A 13422-nucleotide genomic window follows, 5' to 3' on the forward strand; every position below is an offset into this window, starting at 1 on the left:
TATTGCGACATTCGACGCTATTCGTCGCTATAGATTCTCACGTCAGTTCAAGCCGAGAAAGCAAATCGACGTGTCAAAGTGTCGAAAATATTAGGTCATATGATATTAAACGTTGTTACGTTTGTGTAAAGATCATGTTTACCTAAGAAATAAAAATTGATAATTTGGGATAGCGTACTTAAGTTCATCGGTTTTACAAATTTTGCCGATGCTACATCTGAGTTGTGTCGTATTATAACTGTATATATGCTACATGTATGTCCCCGCGATGTTTTACTTTACCGCCGAGAGAACCAGCCACACGAATGAAGCGTATTAAAATTTTAGATCGCAATTCTCGGTTTCGGTTCACGGGTTCTCACCACTTGACTATCTCGGTCATTCATTTCAGTTACTCGCATATTTTACGTTATATATAAATTTCCAAATATACTTTAGGTAAATTCTATAATAGTTAATAAAACTTTTCAGTGTAAGGTTATGAAAAAGCGAGTGAGGATATGTGAATAAGAGATTTCATCACTTTAAAACTAATTTATTTATATTAAAAATAATATCATTTTAATAAACATATTTTAATGTATTTCGTATGGTAACATTTCCGGATAAATAACTTGAAGTTATAATGTTAACAATTTTATTCTTCGATAATTAATTTGCAGTTGATATAACATTAAATATTTTATCTATATAAACACTTATCTTTTAACAAGTATTAAGATTAATAATGTCTACGATATATTTTAATAATACTGAGACATTTACACTATTTAATATCGTTTATTAAGAGCTACTTTCAGAATATTTGGAGATATCTTTGGATTACGAATTTTGCATAATTGCGAAGTTCAGACACGTACGGAACTCTAAGTGGGGATAAAATGTTACATAGAACTTATTATAAGTGGTTTTACTAAAATATACAAGAGACACGTGACAGATAAACGAAAAATGTAAACAGTCGATACTTTGGAAGTTTGGGTATTGCTCGCGTTACAATTTATCGTAGAGGGTGCGCGGCGTTGAATTCATAGGCGCGCTTCGATCCGATCGGGAATTGGGAGAGGTCAATCTCGTCCATGGGGTAGTCTGGTCTGTATCTCTTCTTGTCGAAATTAGATCTGCGGAGAAGAATACACTTTTTAATCTATACACCTGCTTTATACTTATACTACTAAATTTATTTTTAAATTTTTAAATGTCAATAAATTATTAATGTCAAGAAATATTCGTAATATTTTTAGTTGAATGATGACAAATTTAAATAAAGTTTACGAGATATTGTATCTTAAATCAATTAAGACAATTATGCAAATCCGTTGTAATTGATAGATTACAGAATGACTAAATATCTTATGTTTTCTTAATAGGATTTGAAATTTACACTGTATCCAAGTTGTTGGGTCCATAGAGATGGTAGAAACGTTTGAATGGGAAGGGCATTGAAGTATGGTCGATTTCGTCGAAGTTGCGCTTGTTTACGAAGTTATTCAAGTTTGACCTGAGCAAAAATATTATGAGTTATTATATTTATTTATAAACATAGTTATGGTCACGAACAATGATATTCTAATAAACAGATATGTTATATCCATACTAAACAACAGAAAAAAGTGTGCCGCGCCGGGGACCGTTTATTTTAGTTTATTTTTAAATTTCGTTAAAAGTAAAAACGATAACTAGATGTTTTAATTACGCAAAACGTATTACTACGTAATTATGATGTATTATAACGTATTACTACGTAAAACAATTAAAGGCAAACGTCCCAATTAGGACGTTTTCTAGTCTTCACTTTTTGCGCGTTAATAACATATCTGTTTACTACAACATCATTGGTCACGAATAAAAAATACAGTCGTTTATAATGCATTAAAAATATCTGTTTTATAAATAATGTATTGGTTTATAAATATATTGTATATACCTGCGTAAACAATCTAAGAATAGTTTCAAAGAAACAATTGAGTACATTTTCATCATTAACTTTAGCATAACTATTATTGTTTTATAGAAGTTACATATTCAACAGAATATACGAGTAGTGTTTGATGTAAATAGCTCCGTTATTATCAAGCATTACCATAAGCAAACAAAACCATTTCGTCTTATCCATAGACAGCGCAGCTTAGATCAACTAAATGTGAAACTTTCTTCAAAATACAACTCCCTCTGGCGGAATATGAAAGTTACATACACATGGCAACTCCGAATAAACACGCAGTGAAAATGTTATCCTTGAAAAGTACATTAGCCTTGGTACACTCGAATAACTAACATTTAAATCTAAAGAGTAATTTCGTAATTTTGAAACAAGATTACGACGGGGGCATGTCTGTTTTATTATAATAAATTCATACTCGAGATATTCATCGTGTAGGTATTTGTTTTTTTTCTAATTTCTTGTTATTTATAAAAAAAAATAATTATGCATGCGTTCTGTATTGAAATTCGATTATAAGATTTATTATCTTTTGTTTCTCTACTTCTTCCATACAAATTAAATACGTACCTACATTTCTATATTTTTTGCTAGGTATGCGTTATGATCAACCGATTGAACAAACTTCGATAAGTTGCGGTTTTACTTTCAATAGAAATATTGCAATATGCATCGGAACATTTACTTCCGGACCGAAATTCTAGTAACATCATACAACTTCAACAGAATTTTTACTTCTAAAAGTTTGTTTTTAAGTTTATGCATTATTAAGCCTCGGTGTAAACAAAACGAAAGTAAAGGTTAATTTCCCTTGTCGCTCGTATACTTAGGGCAGAAGAGTGTTTAAAATTCACAGATTAGCGACTGTTCTTACGTATTTATGTCTAAAACGAATATAAGAAGAAATAAAATCTAAATATATAATACAAAATATTACAATGTTTAAAAATATTTCACCTTAAGTGAAATTCCACCTTTAAGTTTTATTTAGGATATACGAAACGATAGTTGTAAATAATTAAATAATTCCTAGTTAAGTTGACGACACATTTGTCCTCATAAGATACGGCAATAATCCTTAGTATATATGTATGTTTAGAATATTATGTTTTTGTCAAATAGACGAAATAACAAATGAACCTTACTTTCGCGCAAAAGCCACGTATTATATACAAGAACACGAAATTCACCCTTTCCATGTCAATAGTCTAAATTAAAAGCGTGAAGCAGCTACTTATATAAAAATATTATGTTCTAAAATCTCTTCGAAACAGTTTTGTGTTTATTGCTTTATAAGGTTTTTTAGTAAGGCATTACAAAGAAGCCACAATCATCACATTTACATGTTATTAACCTTAAACAGTTCCCAAAGGTTAAACTTACACAAGGTTAGTTTCGTTAAACTATTAAAAATATAATTAATATATGAAATTGTAAATAGGTCAAAGAATTATTACTAAATGTATCAAAATAAAAAATACTATTTTTAATTGAAATTGGTCTATGCTTCTTTTCAAGAGTTGTCTCTAACGTATATAAATATGAAATGGATAATCAAATACTTATATGCATCACTTACCGGTCAATCTCGTCGAAAGGTGAATGAATTTGGATTGGAGTTGTAAGGAGCCACGGATCGCGCTTATCTCCATAAGTACTATAAGCAAAAACTTGATAAAATCACAACTATATGAACTGTGTTTATAACTCATCATGTGCTCAGAGAAAAAGTACTACGCTGTAACATTCCACATGTCCAAAATTATGCTCCAAATCTTCTTAAGAGGAGATGAATCGTCTGCCTGAGGTAACGACAATAGGCTTCACTTTTACTTTAAAAAATATAATAATAATGTTTATAAAATAAATACTTTGAAAATGTATTTAATGTTTTAGTGTTATATTTCAGTATGTTTCGTTGTAGAAAGCGATTTCATTAAATCATTTAACATGAACGAAATATTCTTGTCGACATAATTTAATTTAACGAAAACATCTTCGTTATTTTAAAACTGAAAATATAAAATAATTCAAAAGAAATAAGTACGTGTATTTAGACTTGTTTTTTATCACAAAATGAGTTCGTTTGCTATTCGTAAGTAATTCTTGGGTATACCGCTTAAATTCAAATCGGTACATTTCGAATTTCATATTTGAATAATCAAAGTAAGAGAAAATTAGAAATACTGAATATATAAAACGATACGATACGACCTGCAAAGACAGTCCTCAGTGGATTATTGTTATGAAACAAAAAAAAAAAAAGAATTGTATTCTTTCGCACCGCTAAAGGCAAGTCTATCTTTGTTGAATAATTAATTTAACTCCAGTTACGCTGGATCTGAAGTTTTACCTACATCTGCCTTTAGTACGAAGACGCCTTCAGTAAGAAAGAGCATCTAAGTCATTAAAAAAATCTAAACATTTGTATATATTTTAAAGAAACGGATATTTATAGTTGGGATTGTAAAATAATATTTAAAATAATATATCTTACCTTCTAGGGAGATCGAACCTCCTACCCAGGAAATAAGGGAATCGCCGTAACTCTCTTACTTCGCGGGGTAAATGTCCAATACCGAGAACTTCCAAATTACGAGGCTTGTGACCTAAACCATAAAAAATATTGTAATAAATTAACAATCAAAAATTCCAATTATAAATTAATATACCTTGAAACATCTTACCTCTTATAGCGTTTTTTGTAAATTTGTCTTAAGTACAAGTACCGTCTTAACTTAATTATCTACGAAAGCTAGATTATGTGAGCGGCGTCTTATTACTTAGCGAAAGATGTCTTTACAGATTTGCTCGAGTAATGTTAGGATGAGGGATGAATAAATAATAACTTCCGAAACCTTTTTAATATGCATGATATTTATTTTACTCTGAAACTGCATTTAACAAACATTCGGCACGCAATAAACAACACCAAAAATATTTAATTTACTTAAATACATCACATATATTACGTTGTAGGATTATGGGGATTTATTTGAATAGAATTAAAGAACCTGGAATCGTTATATGTATGTTGTTTAAACAAAGTTCCCGCCTCCGAGGGGGTCTACTTGACGGACAAAATTGCTTCCGCCGATTGAATCTAAGTTTCGAACGAAATTTCCGCCTCCCAAGGAATCTAGGGTTCTTTTGACTAGATTGGGTCCCCCAATTTGATCAAGGTTCTTCTTGACAAAGTTACTACCTCCAATAGAGTCCAGGTTCCTTACTAAATTTCCTCCTCCAATAGGATCAAGATTGCGAACGAAGTTGCCGCCTCCAAGGGGATCGAGAAATCTAGCGTATGGCATTTTGTAGTCCACATTTCTCCCTAAAAGACTCGATCCGCCGATTCTATTGAAATGTCTTGCGCCAGAATCAATGCTTCTTCCGAGAAGTGTAGATCCACCTAATCCACCGGATACTCTGTCAACGGAACCGCTATCATAAGTGTTTATATTTCTTCCAAGTAAAGTGCTGCCTCCAATACGTCCAAAATTGTTTTTCTTATCTCCATATTGGTTTTCGTATTGCATAAGAAATCTCAGAAAGTTCTCCACTTCTTCTTTTTGCCTAAAGTCTGTAACAAGTGAATATTAACAAATGAAAATGGATTCATTCATAAGTGTAATTCAATAATATCATGTACTTACCCGAGTACTGGGCTAGTGCGCAAATTGCGATACGTAGTGCTAGTAGTTGTTATTTTGTGCAGAGGAAAAACTCTGTGAAGTGCGAGAATCCATCACCATGAATAAAACGTGAAGGGAAAATGTAATTAGAAATAGTGCAGTATATTATTAAATATAAAAATGTTTGTGCAAATATTGTGCCAGGGTTTACATAAATTGTATTTATTTTAGATAATATTTTGACAAGACTGACAAAGTTTGCGAGTGTTTATCGTTATTATTTAAAAATGTGTAAATGATATTGAATTGGATAAAAGTGCAAAGGGGTTTTATTTAAACATTCCGAAGTGCAATTGCATAACCGGGATTTTGTGCGCTCGAATCGAAATTGATTAATGAGTAGTCTTATATTATATTTTTCTCACCGTTGTTATCGTAGTCTCCGGTGCGGTGTTCGTCGACACCCATATCTTGATCCTATCAAAATATAGTTTATAATTAACAAAAGAAAAATAATTGTAGACTATAAAATGGAATGGAGTAGATAAAATTCGAAAACAAAACCTAATTAAGTTATTTAATCCTTCGTTTTGTGGAGTAATTTGTTTCATTTAAATTATTATTGGAGAAATTTGATTTATTAAGGGGGCAAATTACATAGGAACGAAGCTTAAATAAGCTCGAGGGCTTTGTGAAATATCTTTCTATCATTTCGTTATTTACACAGGAATTTCCTTTGGTCGTGAACAATGATTAGTATCTGATTGGAAAAGCTTAAATTGTTATTAAATTTCCATAGATCAACGCTTCGTGGAGTACGCAAAAGTAATTATTTTAGATATTAATTAACGACGTATGCCAATCACACATTTCCAAGGTTTAAGTTGTGAGAATATTTATTAAATTTAATCGGGATAATTTTAAGATATCCCTGATATTTTCATTATATTGGTGAAGTCTTTGAAAGAGAACTATTGGTAACAAATCGAGTTCTATAAGACACGAGACTCATTCAACTCTACAGATTCCATTTTTGAATTAAAAATATTAATATTCTTTAAATATAATAAACCATATATTTCTTTATGTACTTAGAAGTAGAAAATGTATACATATATGTTACCTCAAGAATAAACTGTACGTTTTTATTATTTTGAGACATAACGAATTTGGGAAGAAAGTTCTATAAACAAAATACTTTTAACTGATTTTGAGGAATTAAAATATCCTTAATTTTTTTTTCTAAATTTCTGTTATTATATTTTAATTTCTTCTTCTTAATAAATTGTTAATAAATTAATGATGTACATACCTGATGAAGGTCGGCACTGCAACACACCAGCAGTGTGGCCACAGCCAAAGCCACTGCACCCGCTGCTCGCATCATTGTACCTTCCAAAATATTGTAATGATCCTTAGTAAACAATAAATGTAACTTAATTGGTGGAAAATAATATTTACTGAATTTCTTGCCGGTTCCGGTTAAAATCTATATTCCAAACAGAAGCTATGCATAAAAGCATTTGAAGATATCAAAAAAAAATTCATTCGACAAAGTGTTGTAAATATTAAAGCATTGGGATAAATGGAAACGAACTATGAATCTTTCGAGTATTTTTTATTTTTATTACAGATACAATACCAACAACAGTACTATGTTTTGTACGGATCATGGCAACATTGTTCAATACGGAGTGTGAGCCAACGTAAAGAACATATTTACAATGTATCACGTTATGCACTTTCGTTATCACACTGCCAATTTAATTTAGTTATTTATTAATATGGAATTCAAACGATTTTGAATATCAAAATTTCGAAAATAATGTTTTTAGCCTCATTATCATTTACAATATTTAAATAAGTATTACTGGCATAATAGGTTTTTATACGTTTCCATACCGAAAATGCGTTTCGAACCTATGTAATACTTATAATGAAAATAATTTCTGTGAAAGAAAAATATAAATTAAATCCGTAACTTTACAGAGAACCGTATATTACAAAAAGATAATAAATATCAAAGTGAATGGTTTAATTGCGAAGATAGATCACTGGAGCCGATATCAGATATGAGAAAGAATATTAGTAAAGCCTGAAAAGATCTTACTACTGGTTCGAGCTTTATTTAATCTCTGATTCCATTGACGGTCTCAATATGATATTTACTTTAAATTTTATAACTTTTTTTTTAATATAAAGCAAGCTTATTTTTATACATATACACGTAAAAAGATACTCTGTAAAAAAGTTTATTATTAACACTCTTATTTAGAAAACTTATTTACCTTATTCAATTCAACATATCAAATAGCATTTTTTAATATTTATTTGTTTTATGTTCATATGTAATAGAATTTGTTAGGTTTGATGTGACTTAATTCCAGCTGAAATATAGGGTTGGCAACTAAGTAATTGCCGATTTCAAATAAGAAGGGAAATTTGAATTTTTTGTTTAAAATGTAACTTTATCAAATTAGAAATTGTCCGTTCTTGTCGACGATCTTTCGATATCGTTCTGGCAGTGGAAAAATACCACGTTCGTAAAATTTCTGAACTTTGCTATCAAAAAACTAAATTAAATGTGATCTGACATTGGCGTTATTAAAGATTTTACCATTTAAGGAATTCTGCATGGAACGAAACAAATGGTAATTTGATGGAGCAAGATCAGGGCTATATGGTGCATGTGATAAAACATCCCAACCCAGCCAAATCGTTAATTTTAGTTAAGTTAATTCGTTGCGTTTCAGAAGCGAATCGCAAATGCTAATGCATTGCGTCTAATGAATTTCCTTAAGCCGGTGAGGGATCCATAAGTGTAAACTCCGCCTCTCCACAAAATCGGTACTCAGTTGCCAACCCTATAGCTCATTGCATAACAATGTGAAATGGGAATCGGCGTTAAAAATTTGCATGTATTATTAAATTAAACGCTTCACGTACGTTACCTTGAAATGGTTGTCTGGGTTATTTGAAATGTTGACGAGTGAAATAATTTTCATTGTAATTGTTAGGCAGAAGCATAAAAATAACATGAAAAGTATATTTATTAAATAAAATAAAATATAATAAAAGTTTATTGTAAAATATTTTTTTCTTTTAATTTTATATCTTAGTTCAAGTCAATATTACGTTTGATTAATTGCGAAATGTTTATTTTAAAGAGAAACAAGTATCAAGTTGTACTCTAATTAAAATTAACATATAAATGAAAGAAAAACAAATGTATTCACAAGAGTATATAATGATGCCCTCATTAGGAATCTTTGCAACTAGCTTCACAGGGAGTCGTTTTACAAAGCCAGTCATATACCTGTTGCATCTAGTTTATCATTATTGTTCGTTTTGTGTTATTGAATCGTTCCTACAGCCTTTATATTGCCTCTTAATTGTTTTCAAACAAATAAATACACGCGCGTCTATTTTAATTAATATTAATTCAACTTAAAACTCATACTATTTTCAACCGACTTCCAAAAGGAGGAGGTTATCAATTCGTCTGTATTTTTTTTTTTTTTTTTTTTTTTTTTTTTTTTATGTTTGTTACCTCATAACTTTTCGCTGGGTGGACCGATTTTGATAATTTTTTTTTTGTTTGAAAGGTAGTGCTTCCCGTGGGGTCCCATTTTTTTTATTTTTTTTTCCGATGATGGTATCCATGTGAAAACGACATAAGTCTTAAATTTGCGTTATGTATATGCGCGACAAATAGGTGAATAACTGAAAATCACGTTAACCAATTTTGATAATTCTTTTTTTATTATAAAATATATACTTCAAGGGTAATTTGGTGAAAGTTTGGTAAGGTTCTGAGCACAGGATCCATGACAAAGTAACGGAACGGAAGGGAACGGAACAATTCTGAGGAGCACGTTAGCGATACTCGGTCGAATCTTTTATTTATAGGTTATTTGGATATTTGAGTCACCTTCCGTAATGTGGTTATGTTTATGTAATTATCATAGTCGAATATTATAATCAACTAGCTACCCACCCCTGCTTCGCACAGGTGCAATACTGATACTAAATATACTACAGAATTTGTTTATATACGACATCACATCGCAAACTTCTAAAATTATCAGTGTTTCTTTACTATATTGTTCATGTATTATATACACAAACCTTCCCCTTGAATCACACTATCTTTTAAAAAAAACCGCATCAAAATCCGTTGCGTAGATTTAAAGATATAGGGACAGAGAAAGCGACTTTGTTTTATATTATGTAGTGATGGAACTCCTATACGGCTCGCAGTTAGGGTGCGATATGGGGCAGAATTTCTTACTATCTTTAATCAAATTTTGTGTATGTGATGTCATATGATGTACGAAATATAGTTGGTCTTTTTCAAAGTTTTTTTGCTGAGTTCGATTACAGCTCTTTCGAGGGATCCTTGTAGTTCACGCCGCGTGACGTATTAAATCCGCATTTTCGAAAGTCTATTTTTGCTTTATTCGCAAGTTTCCTTTGAAATTGTCCTCGAAGTAGTTTCTGACTCATATAAACGGAGCGCTTAATCTATCCATATTAAAAAACATTAGTTAGTCAACATCAGCTTCACTTAAAATCAAAAAATAAATAAAATTTTAACAAAAAGAAAAACCGACTTCAAACAAAACACTATTTTAAAACAAATGAATATGCACGAAAAAGTAATAAAAATAATTGCGTATTCAACATATTTTTTAGAGTCTTCCTAAGTTAAATGAAATGAAAAATATTAGACTACTTAAAAGTCGATTAACGATTATATCATGTAGTTATAATTATTGTTATATTTGGAGTCGGTGTCAGCCAATAAAACCCTACAGTATATCTATCAAAAAACAATACGAGAACACTTTAACAAATATGTTTTTTACAAATTACGTTTTACACAATAATATACTGGATCAATCAAGGGGCTCGTATCGCTTCTTTCTTTTGATTGTTGGGGCAAGGGCACCGTGGCTGACACCGGCTCCAAATATACCAATAACTATAACTACATGATATAATCGTTAATCGACTTTTAAGTAGTCTAATATTTTTCATTTCATTTAACTTAGGAAGACTCTAAAAAATATGTTGAATACGCAATTATTTTTATTACTTTTTCGTGCATATTCATTTGTTTTAAAATAGTGTTTTGTTTGAAGTCGGTTTTTCTTTTTGTTAAAATTTTATTTATTCTCTAAATATCAACATTACATATTTTATGAAAATAATGTAATTATTTTTAGGATGAATGTAAACGTTCTAAAGGTTTATTAATAAAAACGGTGGTATTGCCGATTTGTTCTCTGTATTGCGTCGGTGGAAGATAATTGAACATCCAATTAGTTCACTATAAAGATATAATTTTTATTCCATATATCTCTTATAACACATCGAGGACACTTTAAATGGTGCCGTATATTTTTATATTTTATGTGCTTTTTCTTCGCATCAAAACCTTTCAATAGGTTGTGATAAAATATTAACCAGTTATCGGCGTAAAAGCTATCAGACGACATGGATAAGGGTACCTACGCTTACCCTCCAGCTTTTGTCGCACATAGTTTGACTTTAATCATTCATTTACTTCTGAAGAAAATATTAATATTGCCTGTTGAATAAATGTAATATTTATTGTTATGCCAGGTTATATTTATTGTCATGTTATACTTCTTTGTATATGGATACCGAAAATATGTTTCATTACTCTAAAACTAAAAACCAAATATGAATTAAATTTTATGGTAAACTAGCGACACGACTTCGCACGGATGCAATGCTGATACTTAATATACTACACAATATTTTTATTTACGACATCAAATTAGGAACTTCTAAAAATTATCAGAGATTCATTACTATATTGTCCATGTATTTTATACAAAAACCTTCCTCTCGAATCACTCTATCTATTAAAAAAAATATTTCAATATCCATATTTGCCTTATTTTAAAGATCTAAGGATACATAGGGACTGTAAGCAGTAAGCTATTTTCTTTTATACTATGTAGCGATAGTGAGTAATGACAATTAAAAAAATTTAACAAACTCGAATGTGAATCGTAGTTTTTAAATAGTTGTTAATTGTTTCTATAATAACTACGCATATGAATTACGTTTAATATCATTATATTTAGATATATATTTCATTTGAAGATGCTTCGATCAAATTAATTTATGTTTTATTGAAATGTTACACGTGCAAGCAATCATTTGATTACAAGCCATTTTTAATCTAAATATAGAAGAAAATATGTCATAACCTTTTTACGATTTGAGCATGTTCGTTATTAATGTCAAGTGAGTAGGTACTTTATGCCGTGATTTGTTTTATAATATCGAAAAAATCTACAGGTGGAAATAGGCTTTGTTATTTTATCAATAAGTCAATTTAATAATATTCAATCAATATTATTATATAGTTTATTATATCTTCTTATTCGTAAATATAATTTTTAAACTTATGTTTGATATAAGTATGTATTAAATGAGATAAACGAAACATAGTTCGTGTAATGTGACATATTGAATTATAGAACGGTTAGCCAGATAAAGGCGATGAAATATTGTATAAATTTATTGTAACGGTCGGTTTATAAAATACAAAACACAATTGAAGTTATGTATATTTTAACTGTAATCGGATTTACCTGTGATGTTTATATTAAATAAGAACGAGCATTTATATAACAGCTATTTGTTAACTATAAGATGTTAGAAAAGGATTATGTCCTGAAAATTGTTTTGTCTGACGCCTTATAATAATAAATTAAGCAACTTTGCTTCGATTTTGTTCAAGTAGATCTTCAAGATTTGATAAAGTAATAAATATTGTAAAGTAAAATTAAGCCCATTAAAATGAAAACCACTTAATGAATTTATTAAAAAGAGTAAATATAACTTTGTGATATCTTTCGAATGAACAATCGGATTTTACGAACATTAGTAACTAAAGTAATATTATGAATAGTTTTATTGATTAATTCTGAAAATTCAACGTTACGTAAAACAGATATTACGTATATATATAATGTTGATAACGTCTGCGCTTCTGAAGCTGTCTTTTTCACAATTCCAAAACTTTTTGACTGATATGTAATATCGTTCCTTTAAATTAAATCAAATAATGAATACTGTAGTTTTGTCTTTTATTATTGTTTGTACAGTTAAATTATAAATATTAAATATTTGCAATTATTATTCGCATAAAACATATATTTTTATTTGAAAATCGAATGAAATCATACTCTAAAAACTCTATGTTACATAATAGTTATAATATACATAAAACTATTTTGTTAGTTAGCTCGTAATTGAGTCATGTAATTTAAAGTTTATCTGATTACTTTACACGAGATCATGTATTTAATTAAACTTCCAGAATAGATAAATTTTAAATAAATAGTTGTCGAGCTTTAAAAAAGTTTGTGAGATTCTAATAACGCGGTTAACTATTTTTTTTCTATAATTTTTTTTTTAAAAAATTTTAGTAGAACGTATAATGCATATTCGATAAAGATTTTTTTTACCAATGGCTGGCTGATACATGTAATGTAGAAAAATATTTACTCACCTGTTGTACGGTTCTCGTAGGGCGGTAGTGCTTGGGCGGTTGAGTCAGTTGTTGGAATGCGGTGTATCGAAGGCTTTCACGCTTATATACGCGTTGCTCGGAGGCGGGTCCCGCCCTCCGCCTTGTTAGTCTGCATCATACATATACAATGATAACTTTCGTCATCCTATATCAACTATTGTTTATAAAACAAATAAACTATACCAACAGTTTCGAAAATATGTACTTTTTTATTAAGCTATAATTTGGGCTACCTCTGAAATAATATAAATAACGTAACTTAAAAAGGCAAT

The 13422-nt window shown here is 29.8% G+C and overlaps 1 protein-coding gene across 3 annotated transcripts; it reads right to left on the bottom strand.

Annotated features, from left to right (window-relative positions):
• Window positions 1–539: 539 nt before the first annotated feature.
• LOC124534478 (orcokinin peptides-like) lies at window positions 540–13237 on the bottom strand. Of its 3 annotated transcripts, XM_047110378.1 has the most exons (7): window positions 13130–13195; window positions 6887–6988; window positions 6000–6051; window positions 4440–4551; window positions 3522–3599; window positions 1385–1501; window positions 540–1121 (listed from the first exon to the last, which is right to left on the bottom strand). In XM_047110378.1, exons 2-7 carry the CDS (start codon window positions 6959–6961, stop codon window positions 1001–1003), a joined length of 555 nt encoding a protein of 184 aa, XP_046966334.1. In that variant the 5' UTR covers window positions 6962–6988; window positions 13130–13195; the 3' UTR covers window positions 540–1000. The 3 variants fall into 3 exon arrangements, with proteins under 3 accessions (XP_046966334.1, XP_046966333.1, XP_046966332.1); XM_047110377.1 differs by lacking the exons at window positions 540–1121; window positions 1385–1501; window positions 3522–3599; window positions 4440–4551 and adding an exon at window positions 4800–5522 and having other exon boundaries at window positions 6887–6966; window positions 13130–13237; XM_047110376.1 differs by lacking the exons at window positions 540–1121; window positions 1385–1501; window positions 3522–3599; window positions 4440–4551 and adding an exon at window positions 4800–5522.
• Between the last annotated feature and the right edge of the window lie 185 nt (window positions 13238–13422).

The sequence above is a fragment of the Vanessa cardui genome, chromosome 12 (assembly GCF_905220365.1).
Source record: "Vanessa cardui chromosome 12, ilVanCard2.1, whole genome shotgun sequence".
In the NCBI taxonomy this organism is placed as follows: domain Eukaryota; kingdom Metazoa; phylum Arthropoda; class Insecta; order Lepidoptera; family Nymphalidae; genus Vanessa; species Vanessa cardui.

Bases quoted from the DNA above. Each gene is read 5' to 3' on its own strand.
- LOC124534478 (XM_047110377.1), bottom strand. From the start codon at position 6,961: ATGATGCGAGCAGCGGGTGCAGTGGCTTTGGCTGTGGCCACACTGCTG. The intron at 6,052-6,886 runs GTATGTACATCA...ATATTTTGATAG, and splicing joins GCAGTGCCGACCTTCATCAG to GATCAAGATATGGGTGTCGA. The intron at 5,523-5,999 runs GTGAGAAAAATA...CACTTGTTACAG, and splicing joins CGGAGACTACGATAACAACG to ACTTTAGGCAAAAAGAAGAA.